General features: G+C 39.3%; 1 protein-coding gene across 1 annotated transcript in view; it reads right to left on the bottom strand.

Moving 5' to 3' along the window:
- Positions 1-14864, bottom strand: part of meis2b (Meis homeobox 2b) — a 37791-nt gene extending 22927 nt beyond the window's left edge. Inside the window, exons 1-7 of the mRNA XM_031300188.2 lie at positions 14366-14864; positions 13716-13948; positions 13148-13289; positions 12971-13021; positions 12686-12736; positions 12346-12492; positions 6968-7082 (exon numbers count right to left, since the gene is read on the bottom strand). Coding sequence (XP_031156048.1) covers positions 6968-7082; positions 12346-12492; positions 12686-12736; positions 12971-13021; positions 13148-13289; positions 13716-13948; positions 14366-14377 — 751 coding nt within the window. The 5' untranslated portion in view covers positions 14378-14864. The remainder of the gene's footprint in view (positions 1-6967; positions 7083-12345; positions 12493-12685; positions 12737-12970; positions 13022-13147; positions 13290-13715; positions 13949-14365) is intronic.
- Between the last annotated feature and the right edge of the window lie 2707 nt (positions 14865-17571).

The following is a 17571-nucleotide window of genomic DNA, read 5'->3' as shown; positions in this document are numbered from 1 at the left end:
TGGGCACACTGCAGGTATTACTGAATAAATTATTCCACCTCCTAAACTGCTGCCACGGCGCTACTGCTGTATTACCACAGTAATCACATGAAATAGAACCAGTTACATTTGTAGATACCTCTAGAGATACATAAAAAAATAAACTATTTGTAATCCAGGTGAATCGACCCTCAAATAGTAAAATATGCACAATTTTCGGAACACAAAAAAAATTGGGTCATTTATCAAGTTAAACAGTTATTTGTTTTCTGTGATCCAGCATTTATCTCTTTCGCTTCCCTCTCTTTGTAAAATATTTCTGACATCCAAAGCATGACAGATGCTAAAGAGAGAGTAGCCCACGGTCACAGTGAAGCTGTGATGTCACTGGCATTTCAACACGTCTACCTCACCACATTCCTGACTTCAGACTCCAGGCTCTTGATGTGACAAAAAGATGCAACCTGTTCCTCACACTCATTTTCTCAACACAAGTGTGCAGGATATGTCTGCGTCACTCCCACTGCCTTTTGTTTTATTTGGGTCTTTGTGATGGACATTCAAGCTTCCCCTTGTCCTCCCCCTTTCAAACATCCCTTGGAGAGCTCAGCCCCTTTTGCTGTGGCCAACAGCATTCCCCCTGGGGGTTGAGCTAAAGAGAGCCCCTGCATATCACACAGCTTACAAGGCAACAACCAAAACCTGAGGAGCTTCCAGAGGAGGAGGCAGCCATGACACAAACCACCAGCCACATATTGTATGGATCATCTACCTGTGGTTAGCCAGGGCTGGAAGCCACATCACAACCACTTTAGTGACAGCTAATTTTAAAAGGTTTCATCAGACCATGGAAGCATTACTAATGACATCCCACTATCATGAGGACCACACAATCACTTCCTGTGTTATATTGGATTGTCATTAAATTTTAAACTTTCCTAATCATTCTGGAGTTTTGAAAACCTCATGATCATCTTTGTCATTTGCAATTTCTCTATCTATGTTTGATCTGACTTTCTGTTGTTGCACTCAGTCACAATGTTATAGTCTTTGAATCACTTTGAATAGGGTTCTGTCTATAACCCAACCTGGAGGATGCTTCCACAAGATTTTAAATTGAATTCTTCTATTGTGTTTGGGATAAATTCATATAGACAAATTGTAATAAATAAATAAATTAATAAGATTTGTAGCAAAGCATATTCTCTCATTTTGCTCAACAATGTAACATATTTCGCTTTGCAGCTGTGAAAATCCTTTCATCATTTATCATAAGTAGACAATGCCTCATCAAAATAATTGTATTGCATCAATTTGGCAACAACAGAAACTTTGAGTTTTTGGAAAGAATGTGTCCCTACATATTTACTGCTGACACTTTCCCTCTTATTCCTACAATGTTTGGTTACTTTAATCCAGCTAAAATCACTTTAGCTTAAAGACTGTGATATTGGTTAAATATAAAACAAACAAACCAGATTGGCTGATTTTTCAATTTTGAAACATTTTCCCTCTGATTTAAAGATGTCTGTTTCGCCATGTAAATCTATAGGGAAAAGTATTTTTGGGCTCCATGGCATCACGTGGCGGACATGGAAATTGTAATTCCACTGTTTGGCCGCTATGTCCAATTGGCTTCAAAGCACAGCGTTATTTCCATTGACAGTGAACATAATCCAGGAAGCAGTTACCGTAATTCCTTTCAAGTAAAAGCTGAGCCTCTGATATGGCCGGGGGCGTGGTCAACACGGACAAATTAAGGAAAAATGAGTGTGGATAATCTCCTAAGTGCCTTTCATCTAATATTAAGTAAAAATAAAATTCAAGTTCATCGTAATGTACATTTCTACCAATTTAATTTAACAGATTCAACAATATATTCATGCTTTTTTTCCACACTTTGTTTTTCTGGATTATGGTACTCATGTAAAGTATTATTGTCCTACCGGTATTTTAGTCAATGCGGCTGTATGTGTTGCTCAGCCAAGTGTAGTTTGTAGTAATGTACAGGTGCCAATAGATGGCAGTAGCTACATTGAATGTAACACGGGTCTCATTTAGTGCTAGCAGAGAATGACAGGCTCTGGTGCTAGTGACGGACTTTTCAACAACAAAACAAAAAGAGTTTTAAAGTATGCGGAGGAAAACTCGGGTGAAAAAGCTGCAAGACATTTCGACATTGACCCCAGGAGAATCTGATACTGGAAGAAACAGAAGGATGAGTTGACAAGATTAGCCGACAAGAGCAGAGAATAGCTAGCTAGCTGGAAGTGGGAGGAAAAAAGTTAGCCTGGAGCTAGAAACAAATAGAGCTGCCGTCTGTAACGTTAATCAGATACTGGTGTGCTGCAAACCAGCAACTACTGTATGCTCTTATTGTAATCTATCAGCAATACCATAGTATCTGTATTTGAAATAAATACCCGGTACATTTACAGGGTTCAAACTGACACAATGGTTGTGTTTGATTAATTCTGACCCAAATTTGCTTTGTCGCCCTTCTGGCTGTTGTTGTTGTGATATTTTTGCAAATATTTCTTAAAAAATTAATGATCTCTGTCCACTGGAACGCTATGGCTTTTCATTTAAAACAGTTTATTTAAAACAATTATACTTATCAAACAGATGGAATTAGAAATAAAGGCCTGCCTCTAACAAAAGCCTGCTTCAAATAAAAGCCTGGTACCTTCTGCAGTTCGGGTAAATAAAGGCCCTGGTTTTTATTTGAGGAATTATGGTATGTCTCGTCCAAAATGTTATGGCAAGGCAAATTAGTAGGGTATACTTTTATGTTGTAGCAGACAAGGTTCAACTGTGCTACTTCCTGAAGTTTAAAATGTCAACAGTGAGGAAACTTTGTGGAATTGCAGGTGATAGTTGGGCAAAGGCACACAATTTGGGAGAAGGGGCACAACCTGGCAGGCTGGTGTTAGAAAGATCAATCATCAGTCTTTTTATTAGTCTATAAAAACTAATGCAGAATAGTTACATGAACATAATCTTAAAAGGAAAATTGAATTGAATGTAAAATTGAATTGAATTTAATGTGAAATGAACATGAAAGGCCTCTAACTGTCCTTACTATCCTTTCAGGTCGTGTGTTTGACTCTTCACTGGCATGAGAATAGATTGGAAACAAGGCAGAAAGGCCCGGGCAGAAGCAACAGGTAGCATGCAGCAGATCCTGCAGCAGCAGCCACAGCTCTGATCATTCTGCCTTCTTCCTTTCCTTTGTTCCTCATACATAAAGTACTCTGTCCTTACATCCCTACAGGGGGCATTCTGCACTCCCATCCCCTATGCATTCTCTCCCAGGTCAAAAGGGCATGGACCTTGGGTTTTCCCCCACTGATGTTTAAAAATAGCTTAGAGAAAAGAAGCTATTTACACTGTGGCCTTTCTTAGCTCTTCTCAACATACAATTTCTGGATACTTAATGGTTGAATTAAGAGTTATAAAACAATCATTTCACGCTGTGTGTATCTCAGGTGAAGTTGAGAAGCAAATATCATTTTTAAGAGTCTTTTTCTGATTGTCTCTTTATCCTGTTAATTTCTCTTGTCTTGCAAAGCATCCTCCTATTGTTCTCAGCAAAGGTCTGGTCCTTGATGCCTAATGTGCAGAGGGTGGAAAGTTGCTTTGAATTCCATTCTATTTTTACTGCGCCCAAAGGGGAGAAAAACAAAAACAAGCCATAAAACCCTTATAGCCTCCAATTAGCACATCAGAAATCACATTAAGTGCAGGAACACCAGGGGACCACAAGAAGGACAAGGGTTGGATGACATCAGAGGGTGATAGCAGCAGACAATAACAGCAGACAACTAGAGTAAACTCAGATGATCACTTTATCAGCGCTAAGTGACCTGTAATTGAGAACCCACACTGACCGTAAAAGTGAGGAACCACAATTACATGGGAAAATCAACCTTATATGCCCTTTTGATGTTTTTCGTCTAAATAATTTACTTCTACGTACATTGTTTATTGTATATTTTATTTACTGTCAACAAATTTGTTGTTGTCAAGTTTGTCAATGTGTTTGTCATTTGTTGTGAGTTTGTCTCTTAAAGGTATACCTACAGCTACAGCCACTGTGCATCACCTCCACCTCGCCCACCTCAGCAGGGTCCTGGGCCCCCCCACCAATGCCCTCCTTAAAGGTCCCCTCCACCTCCACCCCCCCTCCCACCTCAGTGACGACTCTCTCCATTCACGAGAGGGACGTCAACAGACTGTTCAGGAGACAGAATCCCAGGAAAGCTGCTGGACCGGATGCTGTCTCCCCATCCAGCTTGAAGCACTGCGCTGACCAGCTGTCTCCAGTGTTCACAGACATTTTTAACACCTCACTGGAGACATGTCACGTGCCAGCCTGCTTCAAGACCTCAACCATAATCCCTGTCCCCAAGAAGCCAAGGACCACAGGACTTAATGACTTCAGACCCGTCGCCCTGACCTCTGTGGTTATGAAGTCCTTTGAGCGCCTTGTGCTTTCACACCTCAAAGACCTCACCGACCCCCTCCTGGACCCCCTGCAGTTTGCCTACAGAGCCAATAGGTCTGTAGACGATGCAGTCAACCTGGCCCTCCACTACATCCTCCGGCACCTGGACTCCGCAGGAACCTACGCCAGGATCCTGTTTGTGGACTTCAGCTCTGCCTTCAATACCATCATCCCGGCTCTGCTTCAGCAGAAACTCTCCCAGCTTGGTGTGCCTGACTCCACCTGCAGGTGGATCACTGACTTCCTGTCTGACAGGAAGCAGCATGTGAAGCTGGGGAAACACGTCTCCGACTCACAGACCATCAGCACCGGATCCCCCCAGGGCTGCGTTCTTTCTCCTCTGCTCTTCTCCCTGTACACCAACAGCTGCACCTCCAGTCACCAGTCCGTCAAGCTTCTGAAGTTTGCGGACGACACCTCCCTCATCGGACTCATCTCTGATGGAGACGAGTCCGCCTACAGGTAGGAGGCTGACCACCTGGTGACCTGGTGCAAGCAAAACAATCTAGAGCTCAACGCTCTAAAGACAGTGGAGATGGTTGTGGACTTTAGAAAGAACCCAGCCTCACCTGCCCCCATCACCCTCTGTGGCTCCACAATTGACACTGTGGAGTCTTTCCGCTTCCTGGGAACTACCATCTCCCAGGACCTCAAGTGGGAGCTGAACATCAGCTCCCTCGTCAAGAAAGCACAACAGAGGATGTACTTCCTGCGGCAGCTGAAGAAATTCAACCTGCCAAAGACAATGATGGTGCACTTTTACACAGCCATCATTGAGTCCATCCTCACATCCTCCATCACCATCTGGTACGCTGCTGCCACTGCCAAGGACAAGGGCAGGCTGCAGCGTGTCATTCGGTCAGCTGAGAAGGTGATTGGCTGCAATCTGCCGCCGCTCCAGGACCTATACGCCACCAGGACTCTGAAGCGTGCTGGAAAGATTGTGGCTGACCCCTCCCACCCCGGACACAAGCTCTTTGAGCCACTCCCCTCTGGCAGGAGGATGAGGTCCATTAGGACCAAAACCTCACGCCACATAAACAGTTTTTTCCCCTCCGCCACTAGCCTTCTAAACAAGGCTCGGAATCCATCCTGACTCTCTCCACACCCCACCCCTGGCTCCTCATGCCACTGTACCTACTCTGCTGTAGCGTCCCTTTTCACTACTGTTTAACTTATTTTACTATTTATTTAAATTTATTTTATCGTTATTAATACGTACTGTGTGTATATGTTTATACTTATATTGTTTATATCTTTTTATCCTTCTTATATTTGTATGTGTGACATGCTCCAACAACACCATGACAAATTCCTCGTATGTGCAACGTACTTGGCAATAAAGCCCTTTCTGATTCTGATTCTGATTCTGATAATATGTAATATTTCCGCATTAAAATGTCTAAAATGAGGCTAAAAAACGACTATAGGCCTACCTGTTATATATTTTGTTTAGTTGTGTACTTACACTATACCAAATGTTTTTAACAATTTTCAAACCCAGAGAAATCTTTAATTTTATTTTAATGACACAGGATGTTTTGTTTAGTCGCTGTCAGTGGCGTCCTTTAGTTACCCCTCTAGTTACTAGAACACAGATGATACGTTCGAGAGTAATTGTAAATTATACAATGTCACAGAAAGAGTTAGAATGAGATGAATAAATGTTACTAAATGTTAACGTGAATAAAACTTGAATGGGTAAATTCATCCCTGAACAGATGCATTCTAATCGGCTATGGTGTTTAACAATGAAAACTACAACTCCCATAATTCCATGTTTAATCAAGCCTGTAGCCAGGGGCATGCCCCTGGCTACAGGCATGTATGTAAACTTGTGGTAATAAAAAAGCAGAGCGCTTGGCATACGGTGCTCAACGCACCCCCTTTTCAGTTTTAAAAAACATGTTGCAATGTTTTTTTGGGGTTGAACGTGGCCCAGGATTCACCATGTATTTTTTCTATGTGGCACACCATTATGTTGCTAAAACTCCAAGCTTCAAAGGAAAAGATATTAAGGACATGACCTCACTGTCCTTAGTGATAGCTACAGTCTCTGTACTGTCTCTAAATACTTTCAAACTTTCCTACCATGTCGGTAGCACTCAGCCCAAAGCCCTCATGGCTCACAAATATATAGTTAATTTAAAAACAAACTGCTTAGTAATTCACTGAAGCAGCTGGTTTTTAGCAAACATTACTCAGAAGAACAGAAGAAATTTGTTGGGCACATTTTTCATTTGCAAATTGATGCATAAAAGGGTAACAGTTAAGGGGTAAATACCTGCTAGAGCAGTCCTCACTAAACTGTGAGTATCTGTTTTCATCAATGCAATCAAAACATGATTAGATTAAATACATGCATGAACTTTCTTGAAAAGATCCCCCTCAGTCACCAGTGCCCATGCCTCAGAAAGGGGTCACAAGAAAGTCAAAGCTTTGATTTGAAAAAGGAAGCAGGAGGCCTGCGAGTGCTCTTACCAAGTTCACTGGTGTTGTCGCCACTCTGAGAGACATGTCCTCCACTGGACGGTCCCGGGGTGCCAACAGAGGGCATGGAGTGGGTGTCATCCATGTCTCTCCAGGATGCGGGGTTCTGAAAAGGTAAGGAAGAGGTCCGCAAACCAGGGGACAGGAAATAAGGAAACAGAGGAGAAGATGAGAGGAGAGAGGAAAAAATAGATGAGAAAGATCCAGTAGGTCCAGTATGAGGTCCATTAAGCAAATTCACAAAGACAGCTGCGTGGCATGATTAGCAAAGTAAGGCAGCAACCAAGTTGTAAAAAATGTGATCAAGAACAATTACCATTCTGTCCAAGATGGAGATTTAAATATAGTTGCAACAAGACTAGCAGCAGAAGTTTAGAAGACAGTTTAGTAACCCTACAGCATGTGGACCCAACTGTGTCCTGGCTGTTACTGTGACCTGTGTTGGGAGGAAACCCTGTATTTATTGGGCCGATTGGCCTAGCCACTCAGACAGCCACAAGCCCATACCAAACAGCAGAGCTCCCTCTTCAGCCTCTCTGCGTCAGCTGTTTGCCGGATGGTGATTAGATGAAGAGCTCGGCAGATGACAACAAGAAGCGCTGGGACAATGGCGCAGTGTGAATAAGGCCTCTCAATGATGGCCCCTCTTTTCTTATCCAGCCACCCAATAATTACAACTCCTAAGTACACACAGCTACATAAAGAGGCGCCATGTGTGTCCACGTTTATCAAGCTAATGAAGGTCTTATTTCCAACATCCCATCTGTTAAAGTGTACAGCCAAGGACCCACATGTGTATGAGAAATACACAGATGAAGAGAATTCTACCAAACATTATGCACACATGCATGATTGCCTTATACAGTTTCTCTTTTACTTTCATGGTTTTCCAGACCAGCAGCAAATTAGGGTAAAGACCAATATCAAAATGTACACAAACTTTGTTTTTCCCAACATGGCAAATATTGTGACTGAAAGGATGTTTGTTCAGCAAAATCAGGTAAAACTGGTTATTATTGATTATTATAAACCATTTCTGCCAGCTACTGTAACAAAGAAGACAATTACCTACAGACTCATGACTGATGTTCCAGAGAAACCAGAGCAGTCTAGCTTAAGGAGGATTTAGGACAACTGTGGATAAACAGTTATTGTAACTTTTCAGGTACAGTACATATAAGTTTAACTCCCACTCTACCACATAGATCTTTAAATTAGACACAGGCTTAATTTGGAAGTAAATTCTATAGAACTGACTTTTGGTTTTGCGGTTAATTTAGGGATTAAAGAGATCTGTAAGATCTGCAGGTGGCCTCTGTTTTTAAAGCATGTATAGTAACGTCGTTTTTTTGATTCAGACCACGTATCTTTGTTGCATGTCATCTCTCTCCCATCAATTCTTAACCTATTACTCTCTAATAAAGGCATTAAATGCATAGTGAGTATCGCCTGATGTTGATACAAAGTTTTTACTGAACCAGTGTGATGGGTGTCAATAAAGCGTTCATGAAATATTAGTGCTGTCAAACGATTACATTTTCTTAATCGTGATTAATCGTTGAATTTCTATAGTTAATCGCGATTAATCGCATGTTTTATCACATGATTAAAATTCTATTATTTTGCATTTCAGAACTATTTTTAAGTACATATTAACAATGGAAAGTGTCTTACCAGTGTATCTTGATTGGGAATCAAATGAATGCAAAGAAAATGACTTTATGAACTTGATTTTAAGATTTGTATTTGTTTATTATATATTTAATCTAGTCACACATTTGAATCTAGAGTCAATATTAGGGTTGGGTATTGTTTGGTTTGGATACCGGTGCTAAAGCGGTACTTTTTAAGACAGTTAAAAAAAGAAGGGTACTAAACAGTTGGTGACATTTAAATGTTTAATAGTAATGTAATCACTATAACTTATTTCACTAGTAAATAGCTGTTGAATGACAAAAACAACCACCAGATGGGAAAATGGCATTTAACAACAACTTTGAATGCACCACGAGGCTGTAAATTACCAGTTTCATTGAACTGTCTGTGTTTTTTCGACAACGGCAGCTGCAGATTGTTACATCCCGGTGTCAGAATCCTCTACAGTGAAATACAGACAAACTTTACACCGTTTAGCGTTAGCTGTCAGCATTGTAACTGTGTTTAATCCAGCTACTAGCTAGCGGTAGGCTAACGTTAGCTGCTGTCGAGTATAGTGTTAACTATGTTAACAGCAATGTTTCTGTTGCCTGTAACGTCTGTTTCAGAGCATCCGAGAGAAGTGCAGGCATATCAGTGGCACCAGAATGGGCACCGAAATCCGCGTTGCTATTCCTGCAGCAGCAGGATGTGTTACGAGGAAGTGCGGCAAAATAGTAGCCTGTTAGGCACGACAAAGCCGAGTGAAGTGAAAATAAATTAATAAATGGCGGCATGCGATTAATACGATTAAAAAATAATTAACCATTATGCTCGGCCCTTAATCGCATCGCTATTAACGCGTTAATGCTGACAGCCCTATGAAATATACATGTCACATGATGGTCTAAATGTAATTTTAGATGATGATTTTAAGAATAGAAAACTGTGGCTTTTTGTGATGAGGAAATGGTCATAATATATTTACCAAATATCAGTACACATAAAAAAACAACAATTCCGTCTTAATTTTATGATGTACTTATTTTTATTTATTTATTTATATTTTTAAAAAATGATGCCAATAGAGATATGTGTAGCTATGTTCACTGTGCAGTTTCCTTTGGTTACGGAATATCAAAGAAGAAGAAAATGACAACAACAAAAATGAAAAATTCTTGAACCTAATGAAATAAAATCGTGCTGCCAGATATCCACTTCCTTTTAGAAAATACAATGTTAGGTCTCAGTAGACAACATTTTTCAACCGGGATTTTTTTTGCAGGGAGCAAAGGGTTAGACATCAGGTGCTTTCAGTCCAAACTATGAGCCTTTACAGTGTCAATGGAATGCAAAAAACACAACCAGTCTAACAAACCAAATGTCTATTTTTTACCCTCCTGTTGTCCTTGTCCATTTTCAAAAAGTTTCTACATCAGAAATTTGGGTTTCTTTCAACCAAATTTTCAACAAAAAAAAGTAACGTGGATGGATCACTACAACGCTCTTCACAAGTAAAATAAATGATCAGTTCGCTACTTTCATTGAATTTGGGTGTTTTATTCAATTTTATAGCATTTGAAAAAAAAGAGATAAAAGAACGTTGAAAAAAGTGACAAAAATGTCGGAAAAGGCTTCAAAAAGGCAGGAAAAATCCCACAAAAAACGTCAAAAGGCGCAGAAAAAAGTTGATAAAAACATCAGAAAACGTGACAAAAAAACTTGGATAAAAGTGACAAAAACGTCAAAATGTCGACCCAGAAAAACAAAAAGTTGCATGGTCGACGGAAAGACAACACAAGGGTTAATGTAGACATACGTGTAAACTCATGCACAGTTATTTTAGCCCTTGTCAATGATAAACAGATAGTGGTACACTCAGTGGTAAACTTGCATGTACGTTACACAGCTGTGCATGTCTTTGTACCCAGAGGAAAGAAGCACATCCATTATGCAGCAGTCATTAGGAAGGCATTACAGCAGGAGAGTGTCCTGTCACATTAACTGGTGGCCTCACACACAACACACACACAAACATGTCAACTGTGTTTTGTGGCTTAATGCAGAAGGAAGAATATTAAGAATTGCATTCTCAAGAACAAAGATAATTTATGTTCATGAAGTTATTGAAGTCAATGCTGATATTTTTCACAAAAGCCGCAGACAATATTTTGAGCCAGTATTCACATTTGAAAAGTTTACAGTCAAAATATTAAAGGATGCACTCTTAGCAAAACAAAAATGACACCAAAAACATTTCAGATAGGGTTTATCAGTCTTTTCTGGCCCGTGATCGCCTTGAAATCTATTATACCGAATTTAGGATTTGTTTTCAACCTGTATACTTTATATTATATCAAACATCTATTTATAAATTTAAAAAAAAATTCCATGAACCCATCTGTAGCAACAAAGCTCCTTAATGTTAATAAGTTAAGAGTAGTCGATCCATCTCACTGGAACACATAATTGAAGTACAGATGGTAAAACTAAATGTCAGTTTACAGTCTACAATTCATGAAGGAACCTCCATCATATCCAAAGGGAATGATAGTTAACTGCTTTCTAAAATCTGAAGAAGAAAAATCCATAAAGAAAGCTGTTTTCAGCACACAGCCAATTAATTTGTTGTAGCACTGTGTCAATAAAGCAATACTCCAACACTGCTGCTGCTACACTGTAACGCTGAACCACTAGAAACATCTGAACTTGCTTTTTTGTAAATGAACACAGGTGCCAAAAATAGGAAGAGACAGTGTAAAGCGCACAGCAGGGGGGCAGCCTGACAAAGAGCCCCTGCACTCTAGCTATAATAATCCTATTGGCTGAGAAATACCAGGCTGAGAGGGACTGAAGCCCAAAACCAACACAGTGCAGCTGCACTTTGTTATGAAGATCACCATCATCATGTCTGACTACCTTCATATATAAATCAATAGATAAATAAGTAACAAAGTCTCATTTGCAGACAAAATATGATTTAAACAACAAATCTCAATGGCCTATATTGTGATAAAAGGGCTGTTTCTCTCTATATCTTACAGAAGTCTTCCACTGGGGCTATGTACAGCACCATTAACAGGACTGACGCCATCAAACAGCAAACAACAGCAGCCTTCAGTTTCATTAATGCTACCAAAAACTCACCAAACCCAAAGACCTTTCATCCTGTTTTATGAGATTCATGAGAGATCATTTAAAAGGTCTTATGTTAAAAGGCTAAAGGAATTCAACTCTAACATCCTTTCAGATTCACTCTGTGCACTGCCAGTAAAAAAATATTTTTAAATGGCTCCTGTTGAGAAATGCATTGGTCTACAGTAGTTATTCTCAAACCTTTTGCCTTATGACCCCTTAAAATAAGCAATGTCTTCTTGCAAATTACATGTTTAATTTGAATTCTTCTCTTCTCAGATTGTTTTTTCTGAATCGTTTTTATAGAAATAAGTCCGGAAAAAAAATATTATTATTTTTTGAAGCAAAACATGTTTTATCAAAGTTATTGTACCCTTAGATGGGCCCCAAACCTCAGTTTGATAACTAGTGGTCTACAGCATACAGCAGCTTTTATCCACTTGTGTGGGTTAACAACAGATGTATGTTAACTTTTCAATAATGGGAATAAACGCAGGACTCTTCAAGCAACTCTCTGAGTTCTTAAATTAAAATAAAATAATTCTTCTGGTAATCAATTAAAGTTTTTTTTATGAATTTAAAGCAGGCAGGTGACTCACATGATCTGCGAGGTTGGTGGAGGATCCGGAGAGGTCGTCGAAGTCCGACTTGCAGATGTCTCGGTCCTCTATGACCAGGTCGATAGGCATTTTGCCTTTTAGGCAGCTGATGTACCGATGGCAGAAGTTATCACAGAGCTCATGAACCTGCGAAATCCAGTCTTTCATTTAGATTCTCTGAATGTTTGCTGAGCACCAGAATAATAAATAAAATAATAATAATAATCAGTGTTGTTTAAATACAGTGTTGGTAAAAGGTGTGGATTAGATTTGGCATTGACCCATCAAAAAAAATAAAAAATAAATAAATATATATATATACACACACTGTATATATTACCTTTTCTAATTCCAGGAGATGAAATCGTAGGACTTGAATCGCTTGAATCATCTAAAAAATACATGATACCAGAACATTACATGGTTTTAGAGACACCCATTGTGCTATAATAATAATGATTGTGTGCATTTGCTAATAAACATAATACAAATATTATTTTTGTTTTATTACAAAAAAAGAAGAAATGTGGCATTTAGGTAGGTTGCCCTGTGCGGGCAGAGAAAAAAAAGTTTACAGGAAAGAAAAAAAAGTGGAGAATTAAATGAGAAAGAAAGAAGTGCTCACCAAGTTATCTAGCTCTGGGTTGGAAGAAAATAAAGGTTTCTCTGCGCGGATCTAAAGAGGGAAAGAAAATGCTTCAGTTGGTGTTTTACTGCTTCTTACACACGTTTCATTGCTTCTTATTCAAATTGGTTCCCTTACTTTCAGTGTATTCAATTCAGTACACGTTTGTGCTTCTACCTGTTTTGCAAATACGGCTATGTCTTCATTGAAGGAGTCGGAGGAGCAAACGTCTCCTCCCGCAACCCCGGGCTCCCTGGGCGTGCAGGTCGCCAGCTCGCACTTCTCAAACACCAGAGCCAACAGTGGAAATAAAGGGTGGCTGCAACACAGGCAAAGACAGGCCCATTTTATTCTATAGCCATTGCTAGGCCTGTACACGAACTATTGCCTATTCAGTAGGCTATCAAAGCGGCAGATAACATTTTAAATTAAGCTGGTGAGTTTAACAAAAGTACACCTCTTTTTAATCTGCGACAAATATTTGTTTATTGCTACTTAATTGAAAGGGAACAAAGGCGCCGCTTCAGTGTTTTTTATGTTTCCAATGCAAACAACCTGTTAAGAGATTTTAATCAATTCTCCATGCTACTGAGGTATTTCGTCTCGTTTCAAGCAGCAGCAGCAAAAAAAACAATCATGCCATGAGCAGATTATATTATTAATAATAAGGTTTTTAAAAAGAAAGACAAATACAAGATTTTTTTACGGAATATTTATCTTTCTGTTTAAAAACTCGTATCCATACCCGTAGATTTGGTCCTTGTCTCTCTTTAGTGCGTCGTTGACGGCGCTGCCCATACTGCTGGGCATGATGTTGTGCGGCGCGTGGGCTCCATAGTGCTGCGTCGGGTGCGGAGGCGGCCCGTGGTTCAGGTGGTGGACCTGGGGCAGGGGCCGGGGGGCGTGCGGGTCTCCGTACATGGAGGTGGGGACTCCAACTCCGTCCATCGCGCCTCCGTAAAGAGCCAGCTCATCGTACTGGGGTGAAATTTCAAGATGACATTAGGGCATGTGTCGGGAGGACAAGCGGAGTAGGGAATTAATAAGCGGAAAACCTGGGACAATTATATTCTTATAATGTGTTTGTTGTATTCAGTAGGACAATGTAGGCATCAGACCTGTATACTTTATAGTTTAAAACCACGGCTACTTAATTAGCTTTTTTCCCATAGGAATTCAGATCATATAATTTGCATGTAGCCTATGTAATAATAACTTGTGCAAACCATTTCAAAAATCAAAATTCAACTTAGAAACGAACTCACTCTGTTCTTGCTATAGCATCACCTTTTATTTAGAAAAACTAACGTTTCGGTCCCTACGGACCTTCATCAAGAGTATCATTTCTTCAAAGAACAATCAAAATTCAACAATAATCTGTTAAATTAGATTTACCCTTTGCGCCATCTCCGTGCGCAATTTCCAGACGTGTAAAGAAAAGTTAGGTGTTGATGAGTAGGAAAATCGATGACTTTTACATCCAAGAGGGAATTATAATCCTGCTCTGTTCTGTGGCATGGGGTAAATCAATAATGACTGAAATCAATGCAAAGTGATAAAAAAGCATAGGTCCTTCCGTTGGCACGAGGGCCAAAATGCGCACTGGCAACTGGCAAACTGTGTTCTTAGTTCTTTAAAGGATGTTAGTGATAATCTGTCAGATGTGAGTGTTTGATGATGTCGATTCCGCGCATCAGTTGTTCCTATCACAGGAATGCCCTGACGGTCCGCGGCTCAGTCATCTGCACTCAGTGTGTCCTCATGTCCATGTCTCTGCGCGACACGCTCACTGTCTGCAGGTCGGCAAGGCAGCTGTTTATAGGACCGCTCTCTCAGACTACAGTCTGCAGAACACGCTGATCACGGAAAGTGGAGGAGCAGTGTGGATGCAACCAGCCTCTGACTACTGACACGTTTTTTTAAACGTTGTCTTCCGGTCAATACTTTCAAAATAAACCTGGACGACTAAACCTTTAATGATCCCGTAGGGAAAGGGGTTCGTTCTCTCACACTCTCTCTCTCTCTCACACACACACACACACACACACACACACACACACACACACACACACACACACACACATATTTTATATATATATATATATATATATATATATATATATATATATATATATATATATATATATATAAAATATATTTAATCGCGATTAATCGCATTAATGTCATAGTTAACTCGCAATTAATCACATTTTTATCTATTCTAAATGTCCTTTGATTTTTTTCCCATTATTTTTTCTCATTTTAATGCTCTTAAACAAGATACGATACTTTTAAAACGGTGCCTGTACTGAAATATATATATATATATATATATATATATATATATATATATATATATATATATATATATATATATATATATATATATATATATATAATATTTAAAAAAGGAGCACCTTGTTAAATTTTATTTGTCTGTTCTGTAGTTCAAAAATATAAAACAATATAAAGTTGATCTAAAAAAAAAAAAAAGGAGCACAAAACGGCGAAAACAACCACTGGATGGGAAAAGGATATTTTACAACAACTTTGAATGCACCACAAGGCTGTCGAGGTGAGGCTGAGTCTGTGTTTGTGTTTTTCAGACAACGGCAGCTACAGTCTGGTGTTAGAATCCATATATAGATACACTTTACACCGTTTAGCTGTCAGCATTTTAACCGTGTTTACTCCAGCTGCTAGCTAACGGTAGGCTAACGTTACCTGCTGATAAGTGTAGCCTAGTGTTAACTAGCGTCCCAGCGATGTTTCAGTTCCCTCTAACGTCCGTTTTCAGAGCATCAGAGAGAAACGCATGCATTTAAGAGGCACCTACATGAGGCACCGAAATCCGCGTTACTATTCGGTCCGGTAGATAACGGTCGTTAAGGCACCGGTGCCGTTAAAAACGCGTTTATATATATATATATATATATATATATATATATATATATATATATATATATATATATATGTATATATATATATATATATATATATATATATATATATATATATGTATATATATATATATATGGGGGGGGTGGGGGAAAGAAAAAGTAAACCGTGCCCAACGTACGTGAACAACTTCAGTTGCCCATGACAAGACGGCGAACATGGATTCAGGTAGCAGTTGACAAGACGACGAACACGGATGATTCAGGTAGGCAAAGCCAATATTGTCTTTCCTTTTTATCTACTTAAACTTAAATAAGTGATCCATTGAACATTATTGCCATTAACATTAATGTAAAACGATTCTGGGCTAGCAAAGTAACGTTAAACCATGCAAGCTACGTTGGTTATTGCTTAGCTAGAAGCTAGCTATGCTAAATGGTAACCAGCATTACTTGAAGTTCAAGGAAGCCAACTTAGAAACATTTGCTTTATGGATGGTCTCTGTTGCTGTGAAATTGTTTTACATATATCATCCATGTATAGGTAGAATGGGAGAAGTGGCATATTGTTTGTTAAGTCTAGCTTTACTGCTAATGGCACATCAATGGCTAGCTGGTTTATAACCATAGCTGGGTTAAAAAACATTTTCTGAAGCCAACCAACACACTGAAATATGGCGTGACAGTGTTTCCCACAGATTAGAAAGCAATTTGTGGGGGGGATTCCTCCGTTAATAATTTGTTACACAGACGTTAACTCAAACTTATAACTAATCCCCAACACTAGCCTTTTTCAGTCGCGGAAAATACTTTTCAATACTCATCTGGATTGGAGCAGCAAACATTCAGCGTAAGAGTAAAAAAATGACATAACATTAATTATAATAAGTTTATTTGATTCACAGCTGATACATATGGTGTTTTGACCTCGACAACCCAACTGCATTTTACCGCAAAATTGCGACTAGTTAACTTTCTAAAGCAGGCGCAATCGTGTATGATTGGACCCTACAGTCACATTAGCGACAAAAGAGAGCGACATGCACAAGCTTGTGGGCTCTCCTGGGCGTGCCTAGCTTACTCCTGGTTGCTTGGCAACAGTAAACAGAAATTCTCTGGTACTACCTTCAACCACATCTTACAAGTCACTTCAGAGGTATTGTCAAGTCACAAGAACAATGTTTTTGGATTTAAAAGTATTTATCGATGAAAGTAACAAAATATATGAGATAAAATGCCAAACATATCAGATATATATCATGTAAGACTCAGTTTCTCCATTTCTTTGCACAAAACTCTCCAGAAAGTGCCATTTAATGGTTTATTTTTCAAAAAAAATGGGGGGGTGCTGTCGCAGTGTCATGGTTTCGGCGTATAGTTTCCTGCTTTTTTGTCCTTTGCCAATCACACCTATGGGAACTTTATCAGGATGCATAGTATCCTGGATCCATGAAATAACTGGCCTTTAAAAATAAAAATCTGCCTTCCTCTATGGGAATTTAACATAGGGGTATGTATAATTATGGCCCCTGTATTTTAAGGAAGAACATTTATTTATTTACAATACATTATTCATTCACAAAACAAATTGGTGTCCTTAAAAGGTCGGATTTTTCCTCATTTTTTTAATTAAGGCATTAAGATCATTTTCCAAAAGATGATTTTTTTATTCCTTTCTTTAGTCTTTAGCATGGGTATGAATAC

This window comes from Sander lucioperca, chromosome 19 (assembly GCF_008315115.2).
Source record: "Sander lucioperca isolate FBNREF2018 chromosome 19, SLUC_FBN_1.2, whole genome shotgun sequence".
Lineage (NCBI taxonomy): Eukaryota > Metazoa > Chordata > Actinopteri > Perciformes > Percidae > Sander > Sander lucioperca.
The sequence above is the reverse complement of the archived record's forward strand: the minus strand, read 5'-3'. Positions and strand labels throughout refer to the sequence as shown.